The 27,621-nt window shown below is 45.6% G+C and overlaps 1 protein-coding gene across 1 annotated transcript in view; it reads left to right on the plus strand.

Annotated features, from left to right (window-relative positions):
* The window catches only part of EFTUD2 (elongation factor Tu GTP binding domain containing 2), a 511,582-nt gene that overhangs the window by 115,125 nt on the left and 368,836 nt on the right, over positions 1 to 27,621 (plus strand). The window contains exons 7-10 of the mRNA XM_069634260.1: positions 16,775 to 16,810; positions 17,323 to 17,413; positions 17,901 to 17,983; positions 20,751 to 20,917. Coding sequence (XP_069490361.1) covers positions 16,775 to 16,810; positions 17,323 to 17,413; positions 17,901 to 17,983; positions 20,751 to 20,917 — 377 coding nt within the window. The remainder of the gene's footprint in view (positions 1 to 16,774; positions 16,811 to 17,322; positions 17,414 to 17,900; positions 17,984 to 20,750; positions 20,918 to 27,621) is intronic.

Consider the following 27,621-nt stretch of genomic DNA (forward strand, 5'->3'; position numbering starts at 1 on the left):
GGAACCATTTCTTCTAACCAAAGGTACTGTAAAACTGGGAGGACTTACCTCTTGTCTCGGTTGAGACGCGTCTTGGTTGCCTTGGCAGAGTTGCTTGCAGCTTTGCGCATCACAACCCTCCCAGCTTGTGGGCCAACATTGATTCTACTTTTTCTACAAAGATTTTTAAAACATTGTGCAAGACTTTTACTTACCTGCAAGAAGGGCTTCAGTACACCTAGACTATTGTCCAATTACGTTGGCTTGCCTGGCTCCCTGAAAGACTCTTGTTACCTCTGACTTTTGTGTTTTACCTTTCCTCCAGGAAAAGGTTAATTTACATTGCATTGGGGGTTCAAAAGTACTTAACTGCTTCAGAATATTTGCGTGACCTCTTGTTTTATTCTTAAACCCTTTTCTTTGACGCCAACTCAGTATTGCTCTAAATGCACCAGTAATTATATTGATGTCCTCTGTGTCCTAGTTATTTAAGTCTCCTCGGGGTGTAGGAAACAAATGAGTACCTGCTGATTTAGAGAAACTAAGAGTGGGTATTTGTGTGTTACTTATATATTGCCCTTTCTGAAGAAGGCTTATTCAACTGACAATTAAATTAATAATTGTTTAATCAAGAAACCTTGAGTGTAAGAGTTTATTTGAATACTTGTCACTGTAGACCTCTGTGTAAGAACACTACTGCTCACATTCACCCCCTCTTGAGATGAGCCTGGGTGCTCAGCCACACTACCAATCTGTGTAGTACAAACTTCTACCAAAGTTTGGGCTCCTATTGCCAGGAGGTCAAGGTTGCTGTAGTCTCCCAAAGGTACTGCACACAATCTTGCCTAACATCCAGGTTCCTCAGAAGCAGTTCTTCTGTCAAGCACAAGGGCTCCAGAATTCCCCTACACGTGGTACTCCAGTCCACAAGGCGATCTTCCTCTCCGAGCGTTAAGGCACTATTTATAGCTGTAAACCTCCCTTCCGTCGGTGGTTGTAAGCACATGCGAAAAAACGCCAACGTCTTCCAAACTGTAACCGCTTAGACTTCAGGCCGAGTTCTATCCTAATTATCGCCGTTGGTGTTGATTTCGGGAGGGAGAGTAGATTCCTCCAAAAGGTTCCCTCTAATCTCTGCCAAATGTTCCAGGAGAGTGAGAATGAAGCTTCTGCACCGTCTGTCAGGATCGGCAACACCTCCATCCACTAAAAATCCAGTACGGGTACGAGAGAAATGTAATCCGCCTTGCCTGAGTGGAAACATTTTTAATTTTGCTCCTCAAGTTTTCTTCTCTGAGCATCAGTGTTGCTCACATTTATGGACAGTCCCAAGTAAGTAATTTCTGAGATTTACGGAATCCTTTCTCAATGTTGCTGTGTTTATCCGCAAGCCATTTTCAGAAACATAGGTGATCAAAGCATCAAGCTGACGCTGTAGACCAATATGGGTCTGATCCATAAGCACCAGATCTGCATACAATATTCTGTGAACCTGTGTTCCTGCAAGACTTGGTGGAAAGCATCTCATGTTTTTAAATGCAGATTCTATATCCGAGATATATAGATTGAATGTGGCTGGTGCTAGACAACAGCCCTGTTTTAATCTTTTATCTGTTTGAATTGATGCAGTTAGATTACCAGAATTGTCCAATCTTACTCTAAAGCATGTGTCGGTATGCAATTGCCTAATGGCCTCTCTCAGATCCTGTGGACAACCCCATGCCTTTAATTGTGTCCATAGTATAGTTCGATCCACAGTGTCGAATGCCTGAGACAGGTCCATAGAGGCTAAATAGATGTAGGTTTTACCTTTTGACTTTACTCTGTTCTTCAGGAGATTGATTAGGAAGAGGTTTAGGGTTGTGCCTATCCCCTTAATGAAACCAGCCTGCCAATTGTCATAATGTCTTGTGTCCATACTCCACCTGTTCAGATGCTTAAGGAGCCAGTGCTGCAAACAATTTTCCAATGATGTCAAGAAGGGCGATATGCCTGTAGTTGACTGGAACAGATCTATCGCCCTTCTTAAAGATAGGTACCACAATTGACGTTGTCCATGAGGCAGGAATCTTTTTAGATGCTTTGATGGCATCAAACATAACCTTTGTGAACAAAGCCCACTGGTCTGGGTTGTTCTTTAGGATTAAGTTAGTGAGGCCGTCGGGAACTGCTGCTCTTGAATTGCTAGTTGACTATCAATGCGAGAATATCCTCATTTTCGAATGGATTGTGTCCTCCAACACATTCCACATCTTTGACATGTAATGTCCACAGCTGTGCACTTCGGAAACGTTTTCGCCAGAGGGTGTCCTGCGTCGATGGTGCCGCATCCATGTCCCTCGAGGGCCTCCGTCGAGGACAACGTCACAGGATGTTCTAAATAGGACGCACAGCGCCCGTAGCCTTAGTTCCGTTTTTTGCAAACGTGTTAACTTCGTGAGAATCGGCGCGCCTCGTGTGTTTTCTCTTCCAGCTCGTCTTCGGTTCTTTCGTTCCAGTGGTCGACTCTGTCTTCCAAGCCAAGAGACTCGCCTTTTAAACAGTTTTCTCCCATTCATTCCAGCCTAGCTGCCACTCACCCAGAAGGTGGCTGTCCTTGCCAGACAGTCGGAGTCAGCCAGCCAATCACGGCAGAGTGCATTTGGGTCTCCTAGCAGACTAAGCACAGGGGGTTTCGGGCACCTCCCTCACTTCCTGTCCACCCCAGTCACTCAGGCGCCAGAGGCGGTCTTCAGTCCTGAAGCACGCCAAAAACATAGAAACAAAGGGACCAAACCTAGTTTTGCGTGCAGAGACAAACTCTAGAAGGACCTTTCCAAAAAGAAATGGCAAAAAAAAGACCGGGACCCGCTCAGGCACCATCTTGAAAAACACAGCTCCCGTGATTTAATGCTGCTGGTGTATTCGCGGTCGGGGAAAAATCATGGTATTTCGTTGTAAAACCACTGCCACCAGCCATTTCGAGAGGAAAGGGTAGCATTTAACTGCTACATGAGTTTCTAGACATGGGGGATACTAGGTAACCCCTCCAGCGCAATTTTGGAAGATCGTCTGTGCTGGGTCTAGGAATTTAAAAAGACTAGTGAAGTCAATTTAACTTTACTTTCTCTGGGAAACAGTAGTTTATCCCAGAGAAGGTATTTAAACCTTGGGATAGCCTAAACAGGCTTCCCTGTGTCACTGCACTGAGGGTGCTGTGTGACACACATGAAAAGATGATGCCTATGGAGTTATCTAAAACCCCGTAATCAAAGAACACAAGTAAAATACACATCAAAATACATGAGTGAGTGGGGAAAAAAGGCTCACACTCTCCCCAGGTAAAAAAATCAAGTCCTCAAAATCGAGCAAAGTTGCTGGGGGTCTCTAAGGTGAAGGGAATTGGCACATTTGTGAGAATTCTCCCTAACAGGGATAAACGGGGTTATACCTGGTTTGGCGTGCACAGTAAAACCCAAGAAAGACCTCACAAAATAGAAATGGCGAACCGTGCCATTTTGATACAATGCCACCCATGGGTGCTATACTGCAGCTGAGGATTCAGCCTGCGGTAAAAATTCACAATGGTAGGAAAATTAAACCACTCACACCAGCCATTAAATGTAGTGAGAGCAACAAAATGTTACATAACAACGTGGGATAAAGGGGATATTAAGTAACCCCCCCCCAGCACTCAACATAAAATAGGATGTGCTGGACCTATAATGGCAAAAGGTAAGTAAAGTCAATTTCACTTTACTACTCTTGGGAACAGCAGTTCACGCAAGAGAAGGTATTTAAACCTTAGGAGAAATCCAAAGGACTTCTCTGTGACACTGCACTGAAGGTCCTGTGTGTCACAAAACAAAAAGTAGATGCCTTTGGAGTTTGTCACACTTCAAAAACAAACAGAGTACAAATCAGATCAAAAATACATGAGAGAGTGAGAAAAGGGTCTCGCTAACTCCAGGATAAATATTCAAACTCTTAAAGTCCAGCAAAAGAGCTGGGGGTGTTTAAGGTTGTAGGGGATTAGCACAGAAATGAGAATTCTCCCTAACAAGGACCTTGGTAGAGTGGCAGAGCAGTCAGGCTTATTTTAAGAGGAAGATATGAGTTGTAGGTAAGTACACTGAATCTTAGCTAGACAGGCACAACAAAGAAGCACTTATAATTATGTAAAAAGTATATATTATGTTTACACTAGAATTGCTTAAAATACTTCAGACGTTTACGTTAGAACACAGGAATACTTGATAATACGCTTCAAAGGGCACTTTCACTTTTGTGTTTGTTCGCGGTTACATTTGTAGCAACATTGGAAAGGAAAAAGACAATGTTATCGTATTATTGACTATTGCGCACTCATGCGGTTTTCAGCTGTTTATACAGTAGTACATTTACTCTGCAAACACATATAGAAAAGTCATTTCAAGGGAGTAAAATGGTTAGTTAGTGTAGCATGAGCTTAGTTCAAGGTTCTAGAGACGAAGTCCAAAAACGCAACCCTAGCTAAAGGCAGGGCTTGAAAGTCTTGACAATCGGAGAATAGTGAAGAGTTCCTGTGGATTTCTTCCAGTGTCTAGAGTTATTGAAGCAGCAAATTAACTAACAAAGGAGACCAAAAAATAGACTCGAAAAGGGGACGCAAGCAGCGGCTTGTATCGGAGGTAAGAGCAGGTTGCCCTGGAAACCTCTACGTGCACTTCAAAGCTCTGGAGCTACTTCTTGGAATCAGGTAAGCAATACCTTTTTCCCCCCACAGTACCTTAGGTTAGAAGAAAATGTTCATGCTGGATGCTCTGTGATGTTGCAGCTCTGGACCCGACCTCTTCCTTGGTCTGGTGACAGAAGGCAGGCCAATGGACGGGATCTCTCAGCAGCAGTCTCAAGGGAGGACCAGTGGCATGACTTTCAGCAACTTCTTGATTCACTCTGCAGTTTTGGTGCCTTTTCTGCAGCACCAACAAAGGACAAGGATCACCCAGTCAATCTTCTTCGCTTCCTGCAGTCCCGCACTCTGGAGAGGGGGTCTGGGCGAGATGGATCAGATCTTTGTAGTGTGCTTACTTGTTCAGCAAAGATTTGGACGGATTTGGCCTTTCCACAATGGTGCACTTGAAATGGGCAGCAGGTCTCTTGGTACTGGGGTTCTGCAGCTCTGAAAGCTCCTAGGACCTCGGGAGATGGATTGTTTCAAAGTTCGTCTTGGTACTGGTTGTTCCCACCAGCCAAAGGGAAGGAGTGGTCCTCTTCAGAGCTCCTCTGTTGTTCAGAAAACAGGGTCAGGACAGCAGTGGTTGTTTCTCAGTGTTGCGAAGGGTCTGCAGGCATCTCTGGTCATCTTCTTCGGTCACTTCATTTTCCAATGGTTGATTTTCTTGTTACCCCAAGCCTCATACAGTTCCAACACACTCCTCTGCAATCTCTCTCAGCATTTTTCAGAAAGGGGCGTGTTAGGACAGTTTCTCTGAAGTACAACTAAGAGCTTAGTAAAACCATTCAACTGAGGCAGTACAAGACTCCACTCTTAGTATAAAGCTGTACCACCTGAGTACATGGTAGCATAGACAGAGCGGCCAGGCTTATCTTAGGAGGGAGCGAGGGCTGTAGAATCAGTACAAATGAAATTGTAATACAAATGGTCCAAAGAAACACTGAAACACTATATATGTGAAAATAAAGGGTGTATTTAAATACAAGTAGGCCCAGATAGATCTAGTGGTAAATGAGCACTAACACATTATATGAAATCACAATTATAAAAAAAAAACACACTATACTTCAAGTCATCAAACAATCCCCCAGAGGTGGTAATAGAGACCTGATTTTACAAATATGCGAGCAAAGATGACTATATGACTTGGCTACAGTGAAATATGGACTCAATGTATCGGTTGATTGGAATGCTTTTATCTGAATACCACTCCCCCCTAATAGAATGTCCAACATCTAAGTATTATTATCACTATATGTCCACCATTCAGCACCACTCTTTGGACTTAGATATGCAGATTCAGCAGGGGAAAGTAAATACCTGCTCCACAATATGGACACATAATCGCACACATATCGCTGCGGGCTCCATAATAGTGAAACGATGCTGAGGAGACACATATATTGTCCCAAGCAGACTAAGTACCTCAAATAATGAACATGATCTCGAAGTGATCTCTCAAGTATAAATTATACCAACATGTAAATTCACAAAAATCCAAGTCTAAGATCTTCCCGGTGTAAATAGGCAATTTATGTCTACAGATTAGCCTAAACTGAGTATAAGGTCGAGGCACCGTATCCATTTACACTAAACAATACGGTATTAGCTGTGAAATCAGAAGAATAACCAACCAACTAAACCAGATTTGACATACATCAAAGTAAGCTACACTAAAACAAGTACAGAAATGAAGACCATCATAAAGTGACATTTGAACGTAAGAAGGCAACTAAACTACACCTATACACAGAGGTATACGGTAATAGTGATCAAAGACGCTGTGGAAAAATATGTAAGATAGTCGGCAGATAGTAGTTCCGCAGTGGAAATTATTGAGGAACAATAATGTTATTATATCATAGTATCCGCATTTAAAATCAGTTTAGAACAAAAACCCGATCACGTGACAGTGTTTGCTAGTCACGTGACCGGAAACCTTACAAGAGGGGACAGAAACATACTCCACCTCTGTAGCTAGGCGATGAGTTGCACGGCGAGATAGCAGATGCATCCAAATGGCAGCGCTCTGAAACTACGGTAAGGAAATAGGTTTAGCATAATCCATCATGAGGGGATGTGTATTAACATTTTAACGATTGGCACGGACGGAAGCAAGCGCACATCAAGTGCTGGGGCTGCCACTAAGAGACACAGCATTTAAACCAACAAGGATTCAAGAAATGTTCCCAATGTATTAATGAAACATGCAGCCAAGAGGGAAAAGGATATTAAACATCCTTTCTCTCAGAATTTCTCGTGACTGTAAGGGTGTTGTCAGAAAGCACCAAAGTATTAACTGAAAAGGATACGGTACTTAAAAGGATACAGGTGGTAGGGTCTTCCGGATCCCTGTTCACGCGTTTTGATAGTTGTGAAGTCAAGTTAAGACCTTCCAAATGATACAACTCTCTGACTGGTAAAACAGGCAGAGCGATGGATCACTGGAAAGGGCGTGGGTAAGGTATAAGAAGTCAGCCTAGAACAAAATAAAGTATCATGAATAACTACCCCAACCTGGGTATGATGGAATGAATGCACACACTGACCTTGAGTCTAGGGCAGATGAATCCAGCAGAGTCTCTTGCGGAATCCAAGGTAGAACAAACGACAAGGAAGGGAAGATTAGTAAGGGAGACTTATCCCGAACGGAACGAGGCTCACGCTAGATACCGGGTTGATGCACCACAGGATAGCGTCCAAAGTACTGTTCACTGTCACCTTCCAATTATCCTTGAAAAGTTTCCTTCCCACGTAGTGTAAAGTATAGAAATGAATCAATCCCCCTGTTAATAACACAGGTGCAGGAGTTGGAAATAGCGCTCCTTTTAAGGTATAAACAAAGTACACGCGGTTCTGGACAGCCGCGAAGAAAAGAGCGTGTGCGTGTGGATTTACACGCGATTAGGATTCAGGCAGTCCAGGCCAGCAGCGCTTGAAGACAACATATGCGTGTGGATTTACACGCGAGCAGGATTCACGCAGTCCAGGCCAGCAGCGCTTGAAGATAGTGTGCGCATGTGGATTTACACGCGAGCAGGATTCACGCAGTCCAGGCTAGCAGCGCTTGAAGATAGCGTGCGCGTGTGGATTTACACGCGAGCAGGATTCACGCAGTCCAGGCCAGCAGCGCTTGAAGATAGCGTGCGCGTGTGGATTTACACGCGAGCAGGATTCACGCAGTCCAGGCCAGCAGCGCTTGAAGATAGCGTGCGCGTGTGGATTTACACGCGAGCAGGATTCACGCAGTCCAGGCCAGCAGCGCTTGAAGATAGCGTGCGCGTGTGGATTTACACGCGAACAGGATTCACGCAGCCCAGGCCAGCCGCGTTTGAAGATAGCGTGCGCGTGTGGATTTACACGCGAGCAGGATTCACGCAGCCCAGGCCAGCCGCGTTTGAAGATAGCGTGCGCGTGTGGAATTACACGCGAACAGGATTCACGCAGGCCGGCCGCGTTTGAAGACAACGTGTGGATTTACACGCAACCAAACAGCTCCAGGAATCAGCGTGTGGCGGAAAACACGCTATAGAAGGCCAAAAAGGTAGCTGTAGTAACCTGCAAGGATGCAGACCGGAGGTTCAGCTACACAACGCCAAATGATTCGATCAGAAGCAGCGAGTGAAGTTTCCACGCTGCTTAAATACGTAATGCCGTAGTTCACGTGACGAAGCAGAATACACGTGAGTTAGCGACGTGAAAAGTGCAAACGTCGTTTTCCCGGCAACGTGTCGAACAACCGCCATTTGGAATAGAACGGTCTAGCTGTTCTACGAGCGTAGGAGGTAGGACCACGTCCAGCATGCATGACAGGTGTGTTCAAAGTGGAATCGATACTCCATATGTCACTCAATAACCAACCCAGATCCAGGGTGCAATCCATGTTGAATTAATCCACTGGACTTCCAACAAGCAAGTGTATAACATCGAATAAAATACTATGGACCTAATTTAGCAGGTACCCATAGAAAATGAGTAAAGCAAAGACACTTGCTGTCATTTCAGGTAGTCTATAAGCCCCTGAAGCCAAGACCAATATCACGCAAGGTCTTTTTTTCAGACGTCCCTTATTCAAAAACGTGGACGTCAGGACAGTAATTGTGTCGGAATATCCAAATTATATAAGAGACATCACCTCTAATACACCGTTATTTAAACATCACATTGTTTTAATAAGTGCTTTAAAAGTAAAGCAGTTTTTACTTGTCATTTTAGATCAGAAGATCTACCAAATGGGGGTTTGGATTGATTTCCTTGAACAAATTGTCTTGTCCTGAAGATGGCCCAAACACTGAACTGATTGGCAGCACTCGAGATGGTGCAGTACATACAATAGAGGCCGAAACATATGTCGACCAGCCAGGAAACATCAATTTGTTTCCTAAACTCTTTGGCAACATAAAATAATGTTTTGCTCTGAATGCAATGTTAATCATTTGGATACCCCTAACAGGTTTTATAAAAAAGGAAAAAGTACCAAAAAATATTTATTTGGTTATAAGAGATAATTATTGATGCACACTGGCAACATATTCAGATGAATTGTTACGGTATAAGGCCAAACGTTTTTTGAATGATCAGTGCACATGTAATAAAGTGATGAAATGTTTTTTTCTATGTGTTTTTAAAATATTGAAGTAAAGAAATAATGTGTAAATTGCAAATAAGGTGTATTTGTTAAGAGAGGTATACTCTACCAAATAAGAAAGTAGCTGTATGATTTACCTGCCAGATGCCCATCAAGGGACTATAGAGAGGGGTAGTCTATCTATTTTTCTATTTGTACTATACTTGAAGGTACACAGACCCAAGTATAAACCTTATTTGAAATACCTTACAGTAGTTCTTCAGAAGTCAAAACCTTTTCATACACATTCAGTATAGGTCACGCCTATTGTTGTGGCGTAAAAACCAATGGTTACTGTCACAATTAAATTCAGTAATGCAAAGGCAGTAGAGACCCTACCAGTTGTACAGTTACTGTCAGTACAAATCACATAATCAGTCAACTGGACAATATACTTTTGGGTGAATAGTGAAACACCTATTCTAGGTACAGTAAAAACCTATAACTACTTTTGTGATAACACACATTTATACTAGGTGAGTAAAACCTAAGGATGTAATATTCAATTACAGGTGCTTTTGAGATCAGTGAAACAAACACAGATAGAGATAAGCAGTAACTCGGGTAACTTATTTTTGGATGGGACACAGCAAACTCAAGGTAAGTAAAACCCACATACTTTTTTAATCTCACAATGAAGTCCAGGTTAGATCTTTCCCAGCTATACAAGGAACTTACATATGACTTGTAAGGGACAGTTAGAACCATAGACTCTTTTTGTGCCTGTCTGAACAGCACAGGGAAAGCAAAACCCAATGTTACACTTTACGGAATGACTCAGTTATTCTAGGTAGGCAACAACGTATTACAGACTTATTCTGGACAGGCTAGCAGCAAGTCAGGGGAAGCAATACCCAGTTGGGGGACACTCATGCAATTATCCTGCAGGAATAATCTGGTGAAACCAACAAATTACTTTTGGGAAGAGGAACAACCTAATCACAGGTGAGTAATATACCTTCACATCTACTTTCTATTAGAATGGCAAAACAGTCTCCAAGGAAGGAAAATATGATAACCATACTTTTAATAATAGTGCATCACACATCCAAGGTAAGTAAGAACTTTTGTAACTGTTTACTCTTACAGTTACCAACCAACTCTTATACAAGTAAGTCAGTTTTGAACACTTATATTCTTTTCTAGGCAAAAGGCCCAATCCCTTAAGTCTTTCCCTTATTCTTGGAGCACGAATGTTCTCCTCAGTGGCAAAAGGGGGGGTGGGGGGGTTCACTAGGATCTAGTGACCAACCGGCAGTGTCAGGTTAGGTTCTTAAGTAGCAAAAGTCAGAGCACCTCAGGAAGACAGGGCAAACAGGTGAGTACTTTACTTCTGAGTTAGAAGAGGTTCCAGGGGCTTCGCAGAAGACACCCTAGCAGGATTCTAGCAGTAGGACTGGGTGCACTGGATGAGAGGCCTCCCCATCACAGAAAACAACCCACAGTTACACAGAAATCCTAACAGACTTAAGGTAAGTACATACCAGAGTCAACATAGTACCTCAACATTGAAAGAGATTTTGCAGCAGGAGGACTTCAGGGTCTGCAGCCAAATACCCAGTCAGTGGATTCCTTGTCGTTGTGACTGAAAACAAGACCTCAGAAGGAACTTTGCAGCAGGGATCAATGAAGAAGACTCTAGGCCAGGTTTTCCTCGTGGGTGAATGCAGTTCTGCGGATTTGGCGCCTTTTCAAGGAGCACAGAAGAAGACAGAAAATTGCGGTTGAATTCTCATTGTTGCAAAGGTCCAGCACTCTGTTGAGGGGACTTTTCGGACTCGATTCGGGTCTCTGGATTTTCTGCGAGATTCGGGATTTCGGTAGACAGTGGCTCGAGGTCCCAGGGTATTGCTGCAACGCAAGGTCGCAGCAACGCGTGGATGGCTCAAAATGCAGGTCTTTCTTGAGTCTAGTGGGTCTCACCAGGCTCTGGGTTGTCGTTTTCGGAGTCCCCAGGTCGATTGGAAGGAAAGGCTGCAGCAGGCTCTTGTTACACAGCAGGCTCTCCGGTCACTGGAAATCGTCTCCGCCGCTTTTCCTTCATCATCCTCCACGGTTTTAGTCACAGTGGTTGACTTTTCTTCAGCTTCCAGGTTTGCAGTATTCATCGGGAATTACAACAGAACTTCTGCATTCTCTCCCTGCATTTTACAAGAAGGGGCGGTCTGGTTGTCCAAACAAGACAGCCAGCCCCGCCCTGGGATTTGTACACGTACAGGTAAGGGGGAAGACAAAGGGCTGTGGAGTTTTGGACTCCTCCCTCGCTTGCTGCCCTCACCGACAGACTGGAGCCTGGGTGGGGATTCCAGGGGACTCCCGCTGAAGATAAAAATCACACAAAGGAATTTCCCACCCTGGATGTCAGGGGAAGGAATAAGAAAGGACAAACACTAAAATGGCAAAAAAAGAAGACTGGGCCGTTTTGGTCAAATGAGCACCCTTGGGTGCCTTTGCTGCAGCTTTGAACACAGCCTGCGGTAAAGGTGCACCAAATTAATACAAGGTATCACGGCACCAGCCATTGAAGGTAAGCTTGTCCCTGGAACAGAATTGTTAGTTTTAGTCTGAAAGAGGATACCTTGTATCTCCCCAGCACTCCACATAAGGTGGGGTGTGCTGGCTTCACAAAATAAAATGTAAAAGGGATCCAAAGATCATTTCTGACCTTGGGAACTGTAGTTCTCTCAAGGTTAGCAAAAGAAAGTTAAAAGGGGAGCCCCTAGGGCAACCCAGCAACAACATGCATTTATTGCCAATAAGTTGTTAAAGAGGATTACTTTAAAAAGACACACTATGGAGAGTCAAACAAAGTACACCCATAAAAAGAGTTAAAGATTAGGTGAGTGTGGAAAAAGGTTCAGAATCACTGAGGTATTAAGGAAAAATATCCCACTAGTAAAGCAAAAAGTTCTGGGATTGACCCGGTCAGGAAGATTTACCAGTTCTGTGAAAACCTTACCTAACAGAGCGTTTGCCCCTGTGGGAGCTGGACCTATTCAGGCACTCTGGCAGACAAATGACACAGGGGTGGAAAACTCTTCCCCTACTTCTTGCCTGCCCAAACACTCTGGAGCCTAGGCGGGGATCACAGAGAGACACAGAGAGAGACACACTCCCGAATGATAGAAGAAGCGCTAACAAAGAACAATCACGCTAGTAATGGTGAAAAAAGAAGGGAGGCCCCAAGGTGGTACTTGGGTGCCCCTATTGTGCACTACCGAGGCTATGGACTTGGCCTGCGGACATAAATGCACATAGGCAATATTTGGTAGAATATATCCACTGCCACCAGCCATAACTAGGTGATTGTCTGTCTCTGAAAAAAATGTCACAGGAGCAGAGAGAAGGGGGATACTAGGTATCCCTTTTGGCACTCCACCGAAGGTGGTGTGTGCGCCAATCTCTCAGACTATAGAGTTTTGGGGAGATACTTAGTATTTAAAGAATTGTAGTTACTAGAAGATACAGAACAATAATCGTAGGATCCGAAGGGTCCCCAGCAACACTGCTTATAAGGCGCTGTGCTGCAGTAGTAAAACACAGATTCCTTTAAGAGCTATGGAGCAGACAGACTCCATACTAAGGGTGGAATACAAAGAATATAGTTCCAAAAGACAGAGCCCACAAGAATGAATGAGAGGAGAAAGGCTCCACTCGTTCAGGGTTGAAACAAAAAGGTCCATAAGTCAAGCAAAAATTGATGGGGGCGGGGGGTCTCTCACTAGGAGAGGGGGTGAAGCATAAAAATGATAAATCTCCCCAACAGTTTGTAGATCCCTCAACTCTTAGTATCAGTCCATACTACTCATGGAACATTGGTAGAGTCAGGCTTATCATAAGCGGAAGATGTGAGCTGTAGGTAAGTACACTGAACCTAGTTAGTAATGCAAATCAAAGAAACACACACATAAATATATATTAAAATATGGATGTATTATATTGACCCAAGATATACTTTTAAATACTCAGCACATTAAACGTAAACACATTAGAATACTTGTAGATACTTTTCAAATGCCACTGCTTAGTTTGAGTTTGCTTGCAGTTACAATTGTTGCAGCTTTTGACACTGACAGTTCCTACCATATTATTGGTAATAACGTGCACTTGCGCGCGCACACAAAGATATATAGTAATTGTATTTAGTTAGCAAAAACACATAAGATAATGGGCCTCATTATAAGTTTGCCGGTCCGGTAGTAATGGTGCCGGTAAGCTACCGGCACCGTTACTACCGGACTGGCATCCGACGAGTTGTACTCGCGGATGCCTTTCTGCCTGCCAGGTCTCGTCTGATGCACCGGCACCATTCATGAATGGTGCTGATGCATCCAACCTCCCCATTCCCATTGAGCCCTATAGAGGCTCAAATGGGAATGGGGAGTAATGAATACCGGCACCCGGCAATGGGGACGGACCCGGTCCGCCGAGGTCGGAATGCCCCCGTATGTCCCCATTGCTGGGTGGCGGTAATTTCACGAGTTTTACCGGCACGGCTACCGCCAAACTCGTAAAGAGACCCAATGGCTTTTAGGAAGGAAAATAGTTGGTTAGTGTAATACTAGCAGAGCTTAAGTTTCTAGAGGCAGTTTCTTTGCACAGCAAGGCTTTTAAAGTCCAAAACGTAACCCTAGCTAAAAGGCAGTTCGGAAAGGCTCAAAGTCTTGTCAAGCAGCAGAACATCAAGCTCCTGTGGATATTTTCTTGTCTATAGTCTTAAAGATACAAGAGGATCAAACCAATGTTGGAGAACATGTTAAAGGATTCGCTAAAAGGACACAAGCAGCCGCTTGGGTCGGAGGTAAGAGGGGGATGCCCTGGACACCTCTTTGTGCACTCCAATGCCATGAAGCGACTTTTCGAATTAAGGTAAGCAATACCTTTTTCCCCACAGTAACTTTGGTTTGAAGAAATGTTTGTGGCTGGATTCTCCTTGATGTGGCAGCGTTGGACCTGTATTCCGAATTCCTTGGTCTTGGGGCGAAAGGCAGGACAATGGTTGCTGTCTCTCTCAGTAGTAGTCTAGAGGACCTATGGCATGGATTTTCAGCTTCTCTGGCCAGTCTGTGGTTTTGGCGCCTTTTCTGCAGCACTGACATGATTTGCTCGGTCAATCTTCAATTCCTGGAGTCCTGCACTCTGCTGAGGAGTCTTGGATGAGTTGGATTGTGTCTCTGGAGGTTCACCTGGAGCGGATTCAGCCTTGGCAAGACGATGCACTAAGATTGCGTCAGAGGTCCCCTGATATTCAGCGGTTTGCAGCTCTGGAATGCCACAGCACCTCGGGGGGGGGGGGGGGGGAGATGGCTCAGATTGTAGTAAAGGGAAGGAGGAGTCCTCTTCAGAGTTCCTCTGTCGCATAGAAAAAAGGGTCAGGACAGCGTTGGTCACTTTACGGTATTGGAAAGGGTCTGCAGGTGTATCTGGTAGTCTTTTTCTTTGGTTACTTCAGTTTCCAGTGGTCGACTTCCATTTCACCTCCGGAACTTCACCTTTTATTCAGTTTCAGCACACACTCCTCTGCAATCTCTCTCAGCAGTTTACAGAAAGGGGCGGGTGGCTGTCCAATCGGGACCATCAGACCCCCAGTGGGAGCTAGTTCCATCCTGGCACTTAGGCAGACAAAGAGCAGGGGAGTGAAAAACTCTTCCATCCCTTCTTGCCTGCCCAGACACACTGGAGCCTAGGCAGGGACACCCAAGGGTTCCTGCCAAAGCCAAACACTCGCACAGACCTCCCCTTAGAAGAAGAGCTAACAAAGAACAACAATGTTAGTACTTGGGTGCCCCTATTGTGCACAACTGGGACTGTGAATACAGTCTGCAGTACAACATAGCACAATAGTTGGTCGAACATGTCCACTGCCACCAGGCATAACTGGAAGGTTGTCTATGTGACTACAGGGGCAGAGAGAAGGGGGATACTAAGTATCCTCTTGGCACTCCACATAAGGTGGTTTGTGTCAATCTCTCAAGCATCTACAGAATTTAAGGATAAGGTAAGAATCTCAAAGTTGAACCCAAAGGGTTCCCAGCAACACTTCACATAAGGAGCTGTGTGCTGCAAAAGTAAAATATAGATGCCTTAAGAGATATGGAGGAAAGTAGACTCCATAGAAAAGTAAAGCACAGTGAACAGAGTTCCAAAAGGTAGCGCTCATAAGAATGAATGAGTGGAAAAAGGCTCCACACATTCAGGATATAAAGAAAAAGGTCCAGAAGTCCAGCAAAAAGTGCTGGGAGTCTCACTAGGAGAGGGGATGAAGCATAAAATGATAAATCTCCCTAACAACCGGCAGGGTTGTGTGCGTTCCATGGCTCTCCATGCCATGCCTCGCATACGCTCTTTCTTGTCTCGCCGCACCTCCCAGATGGAGGGTCCCATACTTTTCTGGTTCTGCAGGCTTCTCTCTTGGTTCAACATGGACTTTTTCTGTATCTCTGCCTCTAAACGATAGTGGGGTGCTGCAGCCTCTCCTACCTCCAAACGAGCCCCCTTCACACAGAGCATCAGAAACCACAGCTGCCAGTCCCAAAAGTTTCAAGTCCTTACACGAGTTCAAACTCTCGTATTATTGTGACTTAGAGAACAGGGAAAATTAAGGATCTGCCTATCAAGGAATCTCCCCATCGATTGGGTGGGTTGTGGGTGAGCAAAGTGGGTGCCCCCCATGAGAGCTCTCTTTGGGAGAGTGGACGAATAACCTTGATTCACCACTAAAGCCTTGTATAGACACATAGGTGAAACGGATCGATTCCAAAAATGGAGATTATGTAGCCATTGTTTTTCAAAAGTACTAGGTCTAGAAGTGCGATGACTAGATGACCAGCTGCCCCACGTACCATTCAATGCTATGTTTCCATGCAAGTCAGCACGTTGCTCTGCAAGGGCCAAGTGAAGTACTTTGTTTTGTTCAACTGTTAAATAATGCACTGTAGTTGCTGTGCTAAGCATTGGGGGTTCCAGTTGAGCCCACAAAAGCACATTTTGCGGCAACGGTAGGTTGTATAGATGTTTTGTGGAATGTGCAGGCCATGGTGGCTCACTAACTCCCTACAGCACAACACATCACAGCACATCTTCTTCAGCACCAGTGTGGGTAGGAGCTTGACCGTTCCGCTTTACATAATCAACCTGCCCCGGTAGCGGTGGACTGTACTACCCAATGTGCAGGCCATGTATTAAAGAGCAAGCATGGGCGCTTTGGTGGTCTCTTATCATCCGAATGCAAATCCTCCTAGGGGATAATCTCTTTCCATTCTGTTGTAGGCAGTGACCATGTATTAAGGGGATTACTGTAGTTTTTATACGGGATGATCACACTATCTAAAACCACCCCCCACAGAATAACAGAAGTTGTGGGTAATGGTTATTTGTTTCCAGAGTGCTTTGGGGCATGTGGATCTTGTGATGGTTGCACATTTTGAGGGGGATTGCTTTGAGAAATTCTCACTTGTTTTTTTGTTTTGCAGCTCTGCTACACTGACATACTCTTGACCGAGCAGGAGGTATGTGCGTTTTCCCTTTATATTGCTGACCCTTTGCCTAATCCTTTTGTTTTGTACCAACCTTCTTTTACCTCAGTGTAACTAGAAACTCCCATCCATGCTCCCTTATTTAGCTTGCACTGTACACCTCTCCAACTCATTCAAACCCTGACCCCCAGCTTTTTCATAATTTAATTGTATTGTGTGGTGTACATACATTGTCCAATTTGGGCACAAGTGTTCCCCTTTAATGATCAAATTAATGTTTGTGATGACCAAAGTAATAGGTTGACTGTCGCTGAATGTAACTGGTAGAATTGAAAATCATGGGAGACATGCTGTGTGCCCCTTGCTTTAAGTACATGCCTGTGAGGTAAGATTGCAGGGCCACTTAGATGGGCATGCACCTGCTGATTCGCTGTCTGCCATCTCAAGAATACCTTGCATTTTAGAGCTCAATCTCTGACCAAGCCATTAGTGACCTGGATTGTAAACCAGACGTCTGTAACTTGTTAATACCTAATTTTCTCCAGAGGGGGGTCGGAATGAAGAGCACACCAGTAACTATGGTGCTGCCGGACACGAAAGATAAATCCTATCTCTTCAATATCATGGATACCCCAGGTATGTACCACTAACCCTTAATCCTAAATGGGCTGAGAACGATCACTTCTTGTATTGCCTCTTCTTTCTTGTTTATCTAGCAACACTGTTGTGTCTACTAAATGATGTTTGCTCAACAAGTCAATAAATCCAGCACATTGTCAGAGGCTATTTGACAGACCGTATTGCTTTCACGGGCTCAAACACTTTCACACAGACCTGGAACTCTTTCTAGTCTCTTGAGTATGTCCCGTTACATGGAAGTCTGATCCATCTACAGAGGGTAAGACATCGACTTCTCAGTGCTTGACCTAATGTGGAGAGTGACTCTAGAAACCTCGAACCTAAGAGTGCACAAGCTGACATGGTTTTAAAAAGCAGCATCTGCTTCGTGCTCATACTTTTTTGGTTGCTTGAAGGTTAAAAACAAATTAAATGTGAACAACTCATTGAAGGTGGAGGATATATCCCATGTCTGTTTTTATTTATTTTAAATTCTAATTTGTAGGTCACGTAAACTTTTCTGATGAGATTACAGCTGGCTTCCGCATCTCAGATGGCGTGGTTCTGTTCATCGATGCAGCAGAGGGGGTAATTACTATTTTCTTCTCTAATTGAATACTTTCGAGCTAATCGGTGTTCTGTCCAGTTTTCCTGATGGAAAATGCTGGCCTTTTGTTGCTTGGGACATTACATCCTTACTGTAAAGCTATACTAAACTGTTCATATTCTATTTTGTTAATTTGTTTCTGGCATTTCTACCAGAATCGATCAGCCAAGTCTCTGGTCTAACATAAGATCCAAATAAGAATTCAACATTATTTCCATAGCTCTCCCACCTTTTGCAAATTAAGCCACAATGGGGAAAAAAATCAAAAACAAATGGCACATACACGTAAACTGTTGTTGGGACCTCACCAGCCCCTTCCCCTTTCCGCACATAATCGTTCCCTTTTTTTTGTTTTTTTTAGATAGGGAAAAGTACCCTTTTAATGAATGGGGAGGGAGAATTGGGATCTACATCCCAACTCCCCAAGCTAGGAAGCACCACAAATGGCAAAAGGTAGATGTACCCCAAGCCCCACAATACCTAAGAATTGATTCATTTGTTCCAGCTGGATGCCTTCTTGTTGCAGTGTAGCAGACCCTTGTTCCTGGTCCTTGGTTGTGGTGATGAAAGGGAGGACATCTGGTTGGTTTCTGTGGCAGTACTCGAGAGAGGGACTCTGCAGCAATGGATTCTGCTTGATTCAGCTACCTTTTGTGGTTTTGGTGCCTTTCTCTCATTGCCAAAGAAAAGCAAACAGCTTTGGTTCGAAGTTACTTGATCCCTCGGTGCTGGCCTCTGGTGAGGGGACTCTGGATGAAGATTTCCTGCTTCTGTGAGGTCCGCTGGATGCCCACGAAATGTTGGCTGGTTTCGCACTTCTGAAGACAATGCACTCAATGATGGTCAGGGGTCCCCGGGTATTGGGATTCTGCAGCATTGGAAAGTCACAGCAAGTCGTGGGGGGGGGGGGTTATGCCAGACTGAAGCTTGTCTCAAAGCTAGTGGGTCTCACCAGCCCAAGGGAGGAAGTCGTCCCTTGTCGGTCAAAACAAAAACTGGGTCAGCACAGCTGCAGGGCTTCACCGGGAACTTCCCGGTCCAGGGGGGTGCTGTCTTCTTCGTCGGATGTTGTCCTCCAGTGGTCGAATCTAGTCCCAAAAACCTTGCCTCTTAAGCAAGTTCCCATTCATTCACAGCCCTAGGGCTGATCACCCAGCAGGGTGGCTGTCCTCCCGGACAGCCAGCTGGTCAATCAGAACCGGTTTCACTCGGGCACACCTAGAGATAAAGGACAGGGACATTTCCGGACCCTCCCTCACTTCCTGCCTTTCGAGGCACACTGGAACCTGGGCAGGCTTCAGGGCTGGAGCCCGCCGAAGGCCAAATGCACAAAGCACTCAAACCTGGTTCAAGCAACAGAGTAAAAGCCCAGAAGGAACTAGCTAACAAATGGTGAAAAAAGAGGACGGGGGCCATTTTGGGTAAAATGGTCACCTTTGGGTGCTTTACTGCACCCAAGAAATCAGCCTGCAGATACATGGCACACAGGTAGTAAAAAGAAACTACTGCCACGAGCCATTCAAGTTAGTGTAACAAAAAATTATGAGAAGTGGGATAAGAAGCTACTTTGTAACCCGCCCAGCACTCCACATAGGGTGGTGTGTGCTGGACCCACAAAAGAAAAGGTAAGACAGAAGTCATCTTACCTTTAGTCATCTTGGGAACAGTAGTTCAACCAAGAAAATGTATTTAAACATTACGAGAAGTCCAAGGGACCTCTGTATGGCACTGCACAAAAGGTGCTGTGTGTCACCATGCAAAAAGCAGATGCCTATGGAGTTTACCAGACTCCATTAAACAGCAAGAAACCAAAAATTCCTCATCGGAAAAACATATGAAGGGAGTGGGGGGAAAGTCCCACTCACTCAGGAGTAAAATTTAAAAAGCCCAAAGTCCAGCAAAAGAGCTGGGGCTCTCCAAGGTTAAGGGAAGTTGATACAGAAATGAAAACTTTCCCAAACACTCTTATTCTCGAATTCTTTATTTATTTTTTCTTATAGTTTGATTCTTTCTTTTTCCAAATCTTTTTCTCCTACGTATTTCCTTCATTATTTCTGGAATCATTTCCATCTTGCATTCTTGCTTGCTTTCATGCATGCTTTCTTTCTCATTCTTTATTTCTCTTGTGCATTCTTAATTTCTCTCTGGCATATTTTCTTTCTCTCTCATGCATATTTTCTGCCTTTAAAACGTCTTCATTGTTCTTTAAATCCTTCCTTCTACCACCCAACTATTCACCTTTTCTCCTACACACCGATATCCCTCACATGCTCTTCTCACTGTTTTCACTGGTTTGGTTCTTCCATCCTGCCTTTTGTCCTGTTGTATCATTCTGCTGTCTTTCTCACTCCTTTGAGCTCAAATTTAGCACAGTCATAAACGACTGAGGTGCTCAGTACTAGGTTTGCTTATATTGCTTATATTGTTTTCTGTGCCAGCTCTATGCCCTCAGTTTTGCTGCCTTAGGCAAATGTCTTGTGTGTGCCGACTGAAGGCGCCAACCCCAGTGGGAGAGTAGGGCACTTTATGGAGATGTTTCTACTCTAGCTTTGTTTTGTGCACTTGTTGGGGTCAGGACAAGGGGATGCCTCTGGGGGGTGTGGGGCAAAAGGGGGAGGGGGTACTCTGTGCACTATTTTATAGCTTCAGCACTCCACCCCCAAGCTTCCAATATTTGAACTGGACAAGGTGCTCCTATGAAAGTCTGAGAGATGTTGCTTCACGCCACTTAATTTTTACTCTGTGCAGGTGATGCTTAACACAGAGCGACTGATCAAGCATGCAGTGCAGGAACGTTTAGCTGTGACTGTCTGCATCAACAAAATCGACCGTCTGATCCTGGAGCTAAAGTTGCCTCCCACGGATGCCTACTACAAACTACGCCACATTGTGGATGAGGTCAACGGCTTGCTCAGGTATCGTGTGTGTATGATACTGAATTTGACACTTGGTATCTCATAAAACACATAACTGTAGCAACTGATTCTCTCATACCCCAGTGGCTATTTGTTTTGCAAACATTCTGAAGGATCTGAACACACTTTTGCTCCTACCCTTCTATCCCCGATTGACTCATTCCTCATAAGTGTGGTGGTCTCCAAGGATCTTTAACTGGCAGAATAATGTCCCCTGTGGAAAAAAAAAAGTCATGGAGATCGCATACTGTCAAAACCTCTACCAAATCTCCATTCTCTCACACCGTTTTTAAAATACTGAAAAAGGTTATCCACTTCCAAATGAATACCCTTGTGCAGAACCACTCACTTCAAAACCCTCTTGAAGTTGTATTTCACCAAGTAGATTTATTGAATCTGTGCTTCCCTGGTTTGGCTTGAAACTGGCAATCCATAATGGCAGCTTCCGCACACTGATCCATTTAAACCCATCTGCTGCTATTTACACTGTCAACAATGGTACTCTGCTGGGATGTCTGGAATAGCTTTGAATTTGAAGAACCATTCCCAAATCGATTACCTTTATTGCCAAACTAGTCCAAATGTGTGACCCTCCTTGTTTACCTCCTAGTTGTAACCCTGTCTCCTTGGTGTCCTCCAGGGCTCATCCCAGTCTTTTACATCCTATTTGTCCACCATTTGGCAATGCGTCTTTGCATCATGTCTGACTTACAATTGTAAACACACGCAGATAATTCCCAAACCCTGATTGACCTTAGTTTTGTCGAAGTACAATATGATACTGGCAGTGGCATTGCCTTTGCGTTTTCAGTGGATGGACGCAATCAAACATACTTAAGTGAAATATTGACACAATGGAGATCTTATTTTGAGATTTTCTGATTCTCCCCCCCTCCCCTTGAATTTTGTAGCTTGTTCCTTCCTTGATCTGAAAGGATTCCCATTAACACCAAAATGGTTTGCATCCCTGAGCTGAGTAAATGCATTAAGACGTTTCCTCGTCCCCTAAAGACAGTGAAGTCTCCAGGCATTTCTGTCCTCTAGCCTGAAAGCTTAAACTCTGCGGCCATCCTGGCTTGACTACAAAAAAGGGATGGTACTTTGGCGGTCCTGCTCTTCTCTTGTGCAGACTCCATACAGCATGTTCAAAATCCATTCATCCATATACTCTCTGGACAAAATGAGTGTGGTATCCTGGTATTATTGTGGTGAATAGCTGAGTGTATGCAGGGGCCTCATAGAATGTTTAAGTGGAGCTTGGAGTGTGGGCAGCCTGGGGATTCTAGAGAGTGTCGGTTGGGACCTGGAGATAGACTGGGAACCAGGGCAGAGGCTTATTCTTACTCTCCTACCTTTCATGACTGTGCTATGTAACCAAGAACAATAAAGCCTGTTCCTTTTAAACTTACCTGAGTCAGCCTGGTTCCTGCTCCATGTCATTCCTGACTCGGATACATCAATGAGCAACACAATCCCACTGTTGCCCAGCCTCAGTTGCTGATGATCAGCTGCTGAGCGACATTGAAAGATCTGGATCTTATCTCTTCTCCGACCAAGCAGGCGCTAATTTCAACATCATCCAATGTGCCGTGCCACAGGGCTCATGCATACCCCTACACTATATAACATCTTCACTAGACAACATCTGGACTCACTAGACATTACATATACTAACTACGCTGCCGACACACAAGTCCTCCTCCCCTTATCTGGCGACTATGAGTCTGATGCCAAGACCCTTAACGCTGCCTACTCCACCATCCAAGCCTGGATGGTAGAGAATTGGATGTGCCTGAACGGGGACAAGACTGAACCCCTCCTGATGGGATCAACTGAAACGCTAAAATAATTGGACAACCAATTCTTCACTGTTGATAACATTCAAATCCCAGTATCTCATGCTGTAAAAACCCTTGCAGTCTACTTAGACTCCAACCTATCTATGTCCAGGCAAGTTAACGCCATCGCGTCCCCTGCAGCCTACCACTCTAAGCTGCTAAATGCAGCCAGGCCCTTCCTATCCACCAAAAATTGCATCGCCATAGCTAGAACTATAACTGGATCCCGACTTGACTACTGCAATGCCCTCTTTGCTGGCACGTCAGCAAAAAACATGCACAAACTCCAATACATCCTAAACAGTGCGCTCCGTGCTGCCATTGGCATTCCCAGGAGGGATCACATCTCAGCTGCCAGAAAACAAGTCCACGGGCTACCTATCCAACAACTAGTCATCTTCAAAACACTGGCCATTACCCACAAATGCATTAACCTCACAGCCCCTCATTACCCAACGAGCCAGAGCAGGTGGCTTCAGATTCCCATTCATCGCTGCTAGGCACTGGAACTCCCTCCCACCTCACCTCAGAGCATAAACTTCCCACGTACATTTCCGCAAAGCAATCACAATTCTGCTATTTGCCTGAACCTGCCAGCTGCTTAACCATCGTACATACTATGCCATGTAAAACAGCATTTGTCAAATACTTTTATTGCTAGTAATGTTTTAACATGTAATCCACATGTACGTGCCATGTAACTAAGCAGTCTTCTTGTAACAGTTCCTTGATGCCCTCAGGCTTTTTGCGCGCTTTATACATTACAAAAAATATATATGGAACTCTCACACTCTCGGATGACCCAATGCCATCTGAAGCCTAAACATCACAAAACGGAGATCCTGGTCTCTGCTAACAGTTCTATCGTACTTGAGCATTTCATTTGAGCACCCGAGTAAGGGCCTCATTGGAAAGACTGAAATACATTTTGAGTAGTCTCATTTATTCTCTTACGTCCCGTCCCCTTTCCTCCAGACTGCATGAGCGTCCCTTGCAAGGGACGGGAGACTGAACCTTTTTCACCAGAAAAAGCCGCCTTCCCCTTTTAAATTTAGAGGCGCAGCCCTTGGTGCATGCGCTTTTAGGCAGAATTGCATGCAGTACTCTCTGGGAACACCACACACAATTAGGACTACAGGTGTAAGCAAAAACCAACCTTTGGTATAAGTCTGTACCACACACTTTTTGGTAGCGAGCTGAGCAGCCAGGCTTATCCCAAGTGGGAATGTGAGCAGTAGATGAAGTTACACAGAAGTATCACAATCACAGTGGCTCAAGTAGACACTTACACTCAAGGTTTTTTTGGTAAAGAAAAATACCTATACATTTATTTACACAATCTTTTAGAAAACATTCACTAGTAGAAATCAACTTAATATGGAACACCAATACACTACAGTAACAAACTTAAATTGTAGGGACAGTTTGCGCTCCCCTGTAAAAGGAACCAAATGGCACTTCAGTTACTTTCAATGGGAATAGAAAGACATAAGTTTGTACATTGGATTAGAAAACACTTCTGTTAGGCAATGCAAAGGTTCGGTGTACCAGGAGGGTCAGTTCAATTCAATAGGCCAGGCCAAAGTCAATAGTCTAGTGTTCTTGGATAGGACAGATCAGTTCTGGTAACAAACAGAGAAGTCTTTGGAAAAGTTCTCAGAAGTAGTTTAGACGAAAAAGAATGATCTGCTGGGTCAGAAGCTGATTAGGCCTACAAGTTGGGAAAGTTTCACAAACTTTCACCACGAAAGTTAGGATCTCTCAACCGGATGGCACAGTAACTTAATGTGAAGCAAAAAGATGCAGCTAAAGACGTTGGTTCCTGGCAGCTCCTGCAGATCTCGCTGTTCCTGAGCCTCAGTCGTGGGGACAAGAGGGAGGACATCTGGGGACTCCTGCACTGCACGGGATCGTCGTCGGAGCAAACAAAATGGAGTCACTTCGGTTCAAGAAGCCATTACTTCAAGACACAAACTGGTTTCCCTCTCCCTGGCTAAACTTAACCAGCATTGAGAATGGTATACAGGTGTCTTCTGAGATGATTGGTCCCACCAGCTCAAAGGAAGAAGCAGTCCTTGATGGAGCTTCTCTGTCGAATGGAGTTCTGGCAATTCGGATTTGCAGCATGGCTTTACTGGTCAGACCTCTGTGCATTCCCACGGGTGTCCTCTTTTGGGAAATGCATGGGGTTCCCTGTTTTCCTTGCTGGCTTCGACACCCTAGGCCCAAATCTGTAGGTTGCCCACATGAACAAATTATGCTGTGGCGAAAGGCTTGGGGTTACCAGCGGGTTACCCTTTTCCTTTTGCGCCCCCGGTAGGTGCACCCACACATGTGAGGTACCTTTTTCGTCGGGACACCTGTGGGAATGCGAGAAGGTATGACATCTGTTGTTGGCGACGTGATTCGGTGAGTGGACACAGGGAAATGTCTCTGAAATTGGCTGGAAATGAAGACAATTCTCAAACATTTCGCTCTGGCCACCCACTGATTTAGAAAATTCCCCGACCCTTTGGGGTGCCCCACCGCCCCCCCCTAAAAAGCATTCCACCATTTTCACTTTTTTCCTTTGGTAACCCAACTCCCCTTGGTGCAGAGAGGCACATTGATGTGACAATCTGGCCCCGGGGTGCCCAAACCTTACTGCCCACTCACTGGGGGGCCTCTCCCACCATTTTTGGGGGCCTTCTCTCCCCTCACTCCAAATGGGTGGCGGGGGTACCTCATGCAGGCCTCACTGGGCCTCCTACAAACGGCTGCGTGGCGGGGGAGGGCCGCCAAAAACAGTGGGGCAGGCACCCCAGTGGGTTGGGGCAGTATGGTTTGGGCAGCCCGGGGCCAGATTGGCACATCAATGTGCCTCTCTGCACCAAGGAGAGTTGGGTTACAGAAGGAAAAAAGTGAAAAATGTTCTAATGGGATGGGGTGTTAACCCCCTCCCCCACCACCCGCAATGGAGTGAGTGCCAGGTCATGCAGCCCTCCCTCGGACCAGATATCGGCTCCTAGGAACGGACGCCTGAGCCCAGAGAGGAGTGCAGGACAGCCCCGCCGATCTGCCCCTGCGGAGGGAACATGAGATGGGCTGCCCCTCCAGTTGGGGTGGGGGGGGTGGTGAGATGCACCCCCATTCACATTTAGAAAATTCCACAGCGGTGTAGGGGGCCCCTCCGCCTCCGCTAAAGGGCAGCCTGGCATTTTGAATTATTTTCTTTGTTTACTAAACCTGCCTTGGCGCGGAGGGTCACATTGGTTTGCCAATCTGACCCCGGGGTACCCAAAAGTTACTGCCCCACCCACTGGGGGGCCTGTCCCACCATTTTTGGGGGCCCTCTCCCTCCACCCCAAATGGAGGGGGGGGGTGTACCTCATGCAGCTGTTTGTAGGAGGCCCAGGGAAGCCTGCATGAGGTGCCCACACCACCCATTTGGTGTGAGGGGGTGAGGGCCCCCAAAAATGGTGGGGCAGGCCCCCCAGTGGGTGGGACAGTAAGGTTTGGGCACCCAGGCGCCAGATTGGCACACCAATGTGCCCCTCTGCGCCAAGGCAAATTTTGTAAACGAAGAAAAAAATGGAAAATGGTACACTGCACTTTAGGGCGGGCTGAGGGACACCCTAAACTGCCAGGTAATTTTCTAATGTAATGGGGGTTACCCTCTACCCCCCCACACCAAATGCAGGGGGGGGCATCTCATGCAGCCCTCCCCCCGGGGTCAGCTGCCCCTTCCTAGGAGCAGATATCTGCCACCAGGGAGGGCTACAAGGAGTGCCCCCATTTCCCCTTGGGGTGAGGCCCACCCCCTTTTCTGTAAAATAAATCCCTGGTGGCTAGTGGCCCCCCCACTCCCACCCAAAAGTCCCTTATTTCTGTTATTTTTTTTGCCTCCTTCCATGGGGATGATGATCAGCCATCTGCCCCCAGGGTTTATTAGATATGTGCCCCCATGATTTGGGGGCTGTGGGGGGAGAGGGCTGCTTACTTTAAGCAGCCCCTCTCCCCCCGCCCCGTCACAAACGTCTCCCTGGTGATCCAGTGGGATTGCTGGTCACGGATCGAGCGCTCTGCGTCGATCCGTGACCAGCAATGCTTCAAAAATGGTGTCTTTGGAAAGGGGAGAATCTCCCCTTTCCAATGACACCATTTTTACTAAAATCTGTGGTGGTCTAGTGGGCCCCAGGGCCCCAAACCCACTCCCACCTCCCTTCGAAATGTTTTTAAAATTATTTTCACTCCTGGGGGCAGATGAGGTGATCACTTCCCCCAGGGGTCTCCACAGCTGTGGTGCCATGCTTTGGGGGGTTAGGGGAGAGGGGGCCACTTACCTAGTAAGCAGCGCCCCGCTCCCAAAACAGATCCCTGGTGGTCTAGTGCAAATTGCTGCCCGCGGATCGAGCTCTGCGCCCGATCCGCGGGCAGCAATGCTGTCACACAAGGTATCGCTGGAAAGGGGAGAATCTCCCCTTTCCAGCGATACCTGCCTCGATCTCCGGCTTGAAATACAGCAGGAGATCGAGGCAGAGTAAGGTGAACACTCACCTTCTGATTTTACTGCGGCAGCCGAAAATGGCTGCCGCAGTGAAATTTACTTTGAATTTCATGTCGGCGTGCGTCACGCACGCCAATGTGAAATTGAAGGTAATCCAACCCCCAGCCAGTGAAGGGGACCTCCCCCTCACATAGCCCGGGGGTTGGATTACAGTTTTGTGCGATCCCTGCTGTGCAGGGATCGCACAAAGCAGAGTGCCTGAAATGACGAGCTATCTTGTCCTTGGCAACAGGGAGGTAATCCCAAGGACGAGATAGCTCGTCCTTTGCACTAAAGAGGTTAAAAAGGGCAATATATGTAACAATCAAATACACTTTAAA

Source organism: Ambystoma mexicanum, chromosome 13, assembly GCF_040938575.1.
Source record: "Ambystoma mexicanum isolate Mex_15411 chromosome 13, UKY_AmexF1_1, whole genome shotgun sequence".
NCBI classification, from domain to species: Eukaryota; Metazoa; Chordata; class Amphibia; order Caudata; family Ambystomatidae; genus Ambystoma; species Ambystoma mexicanum.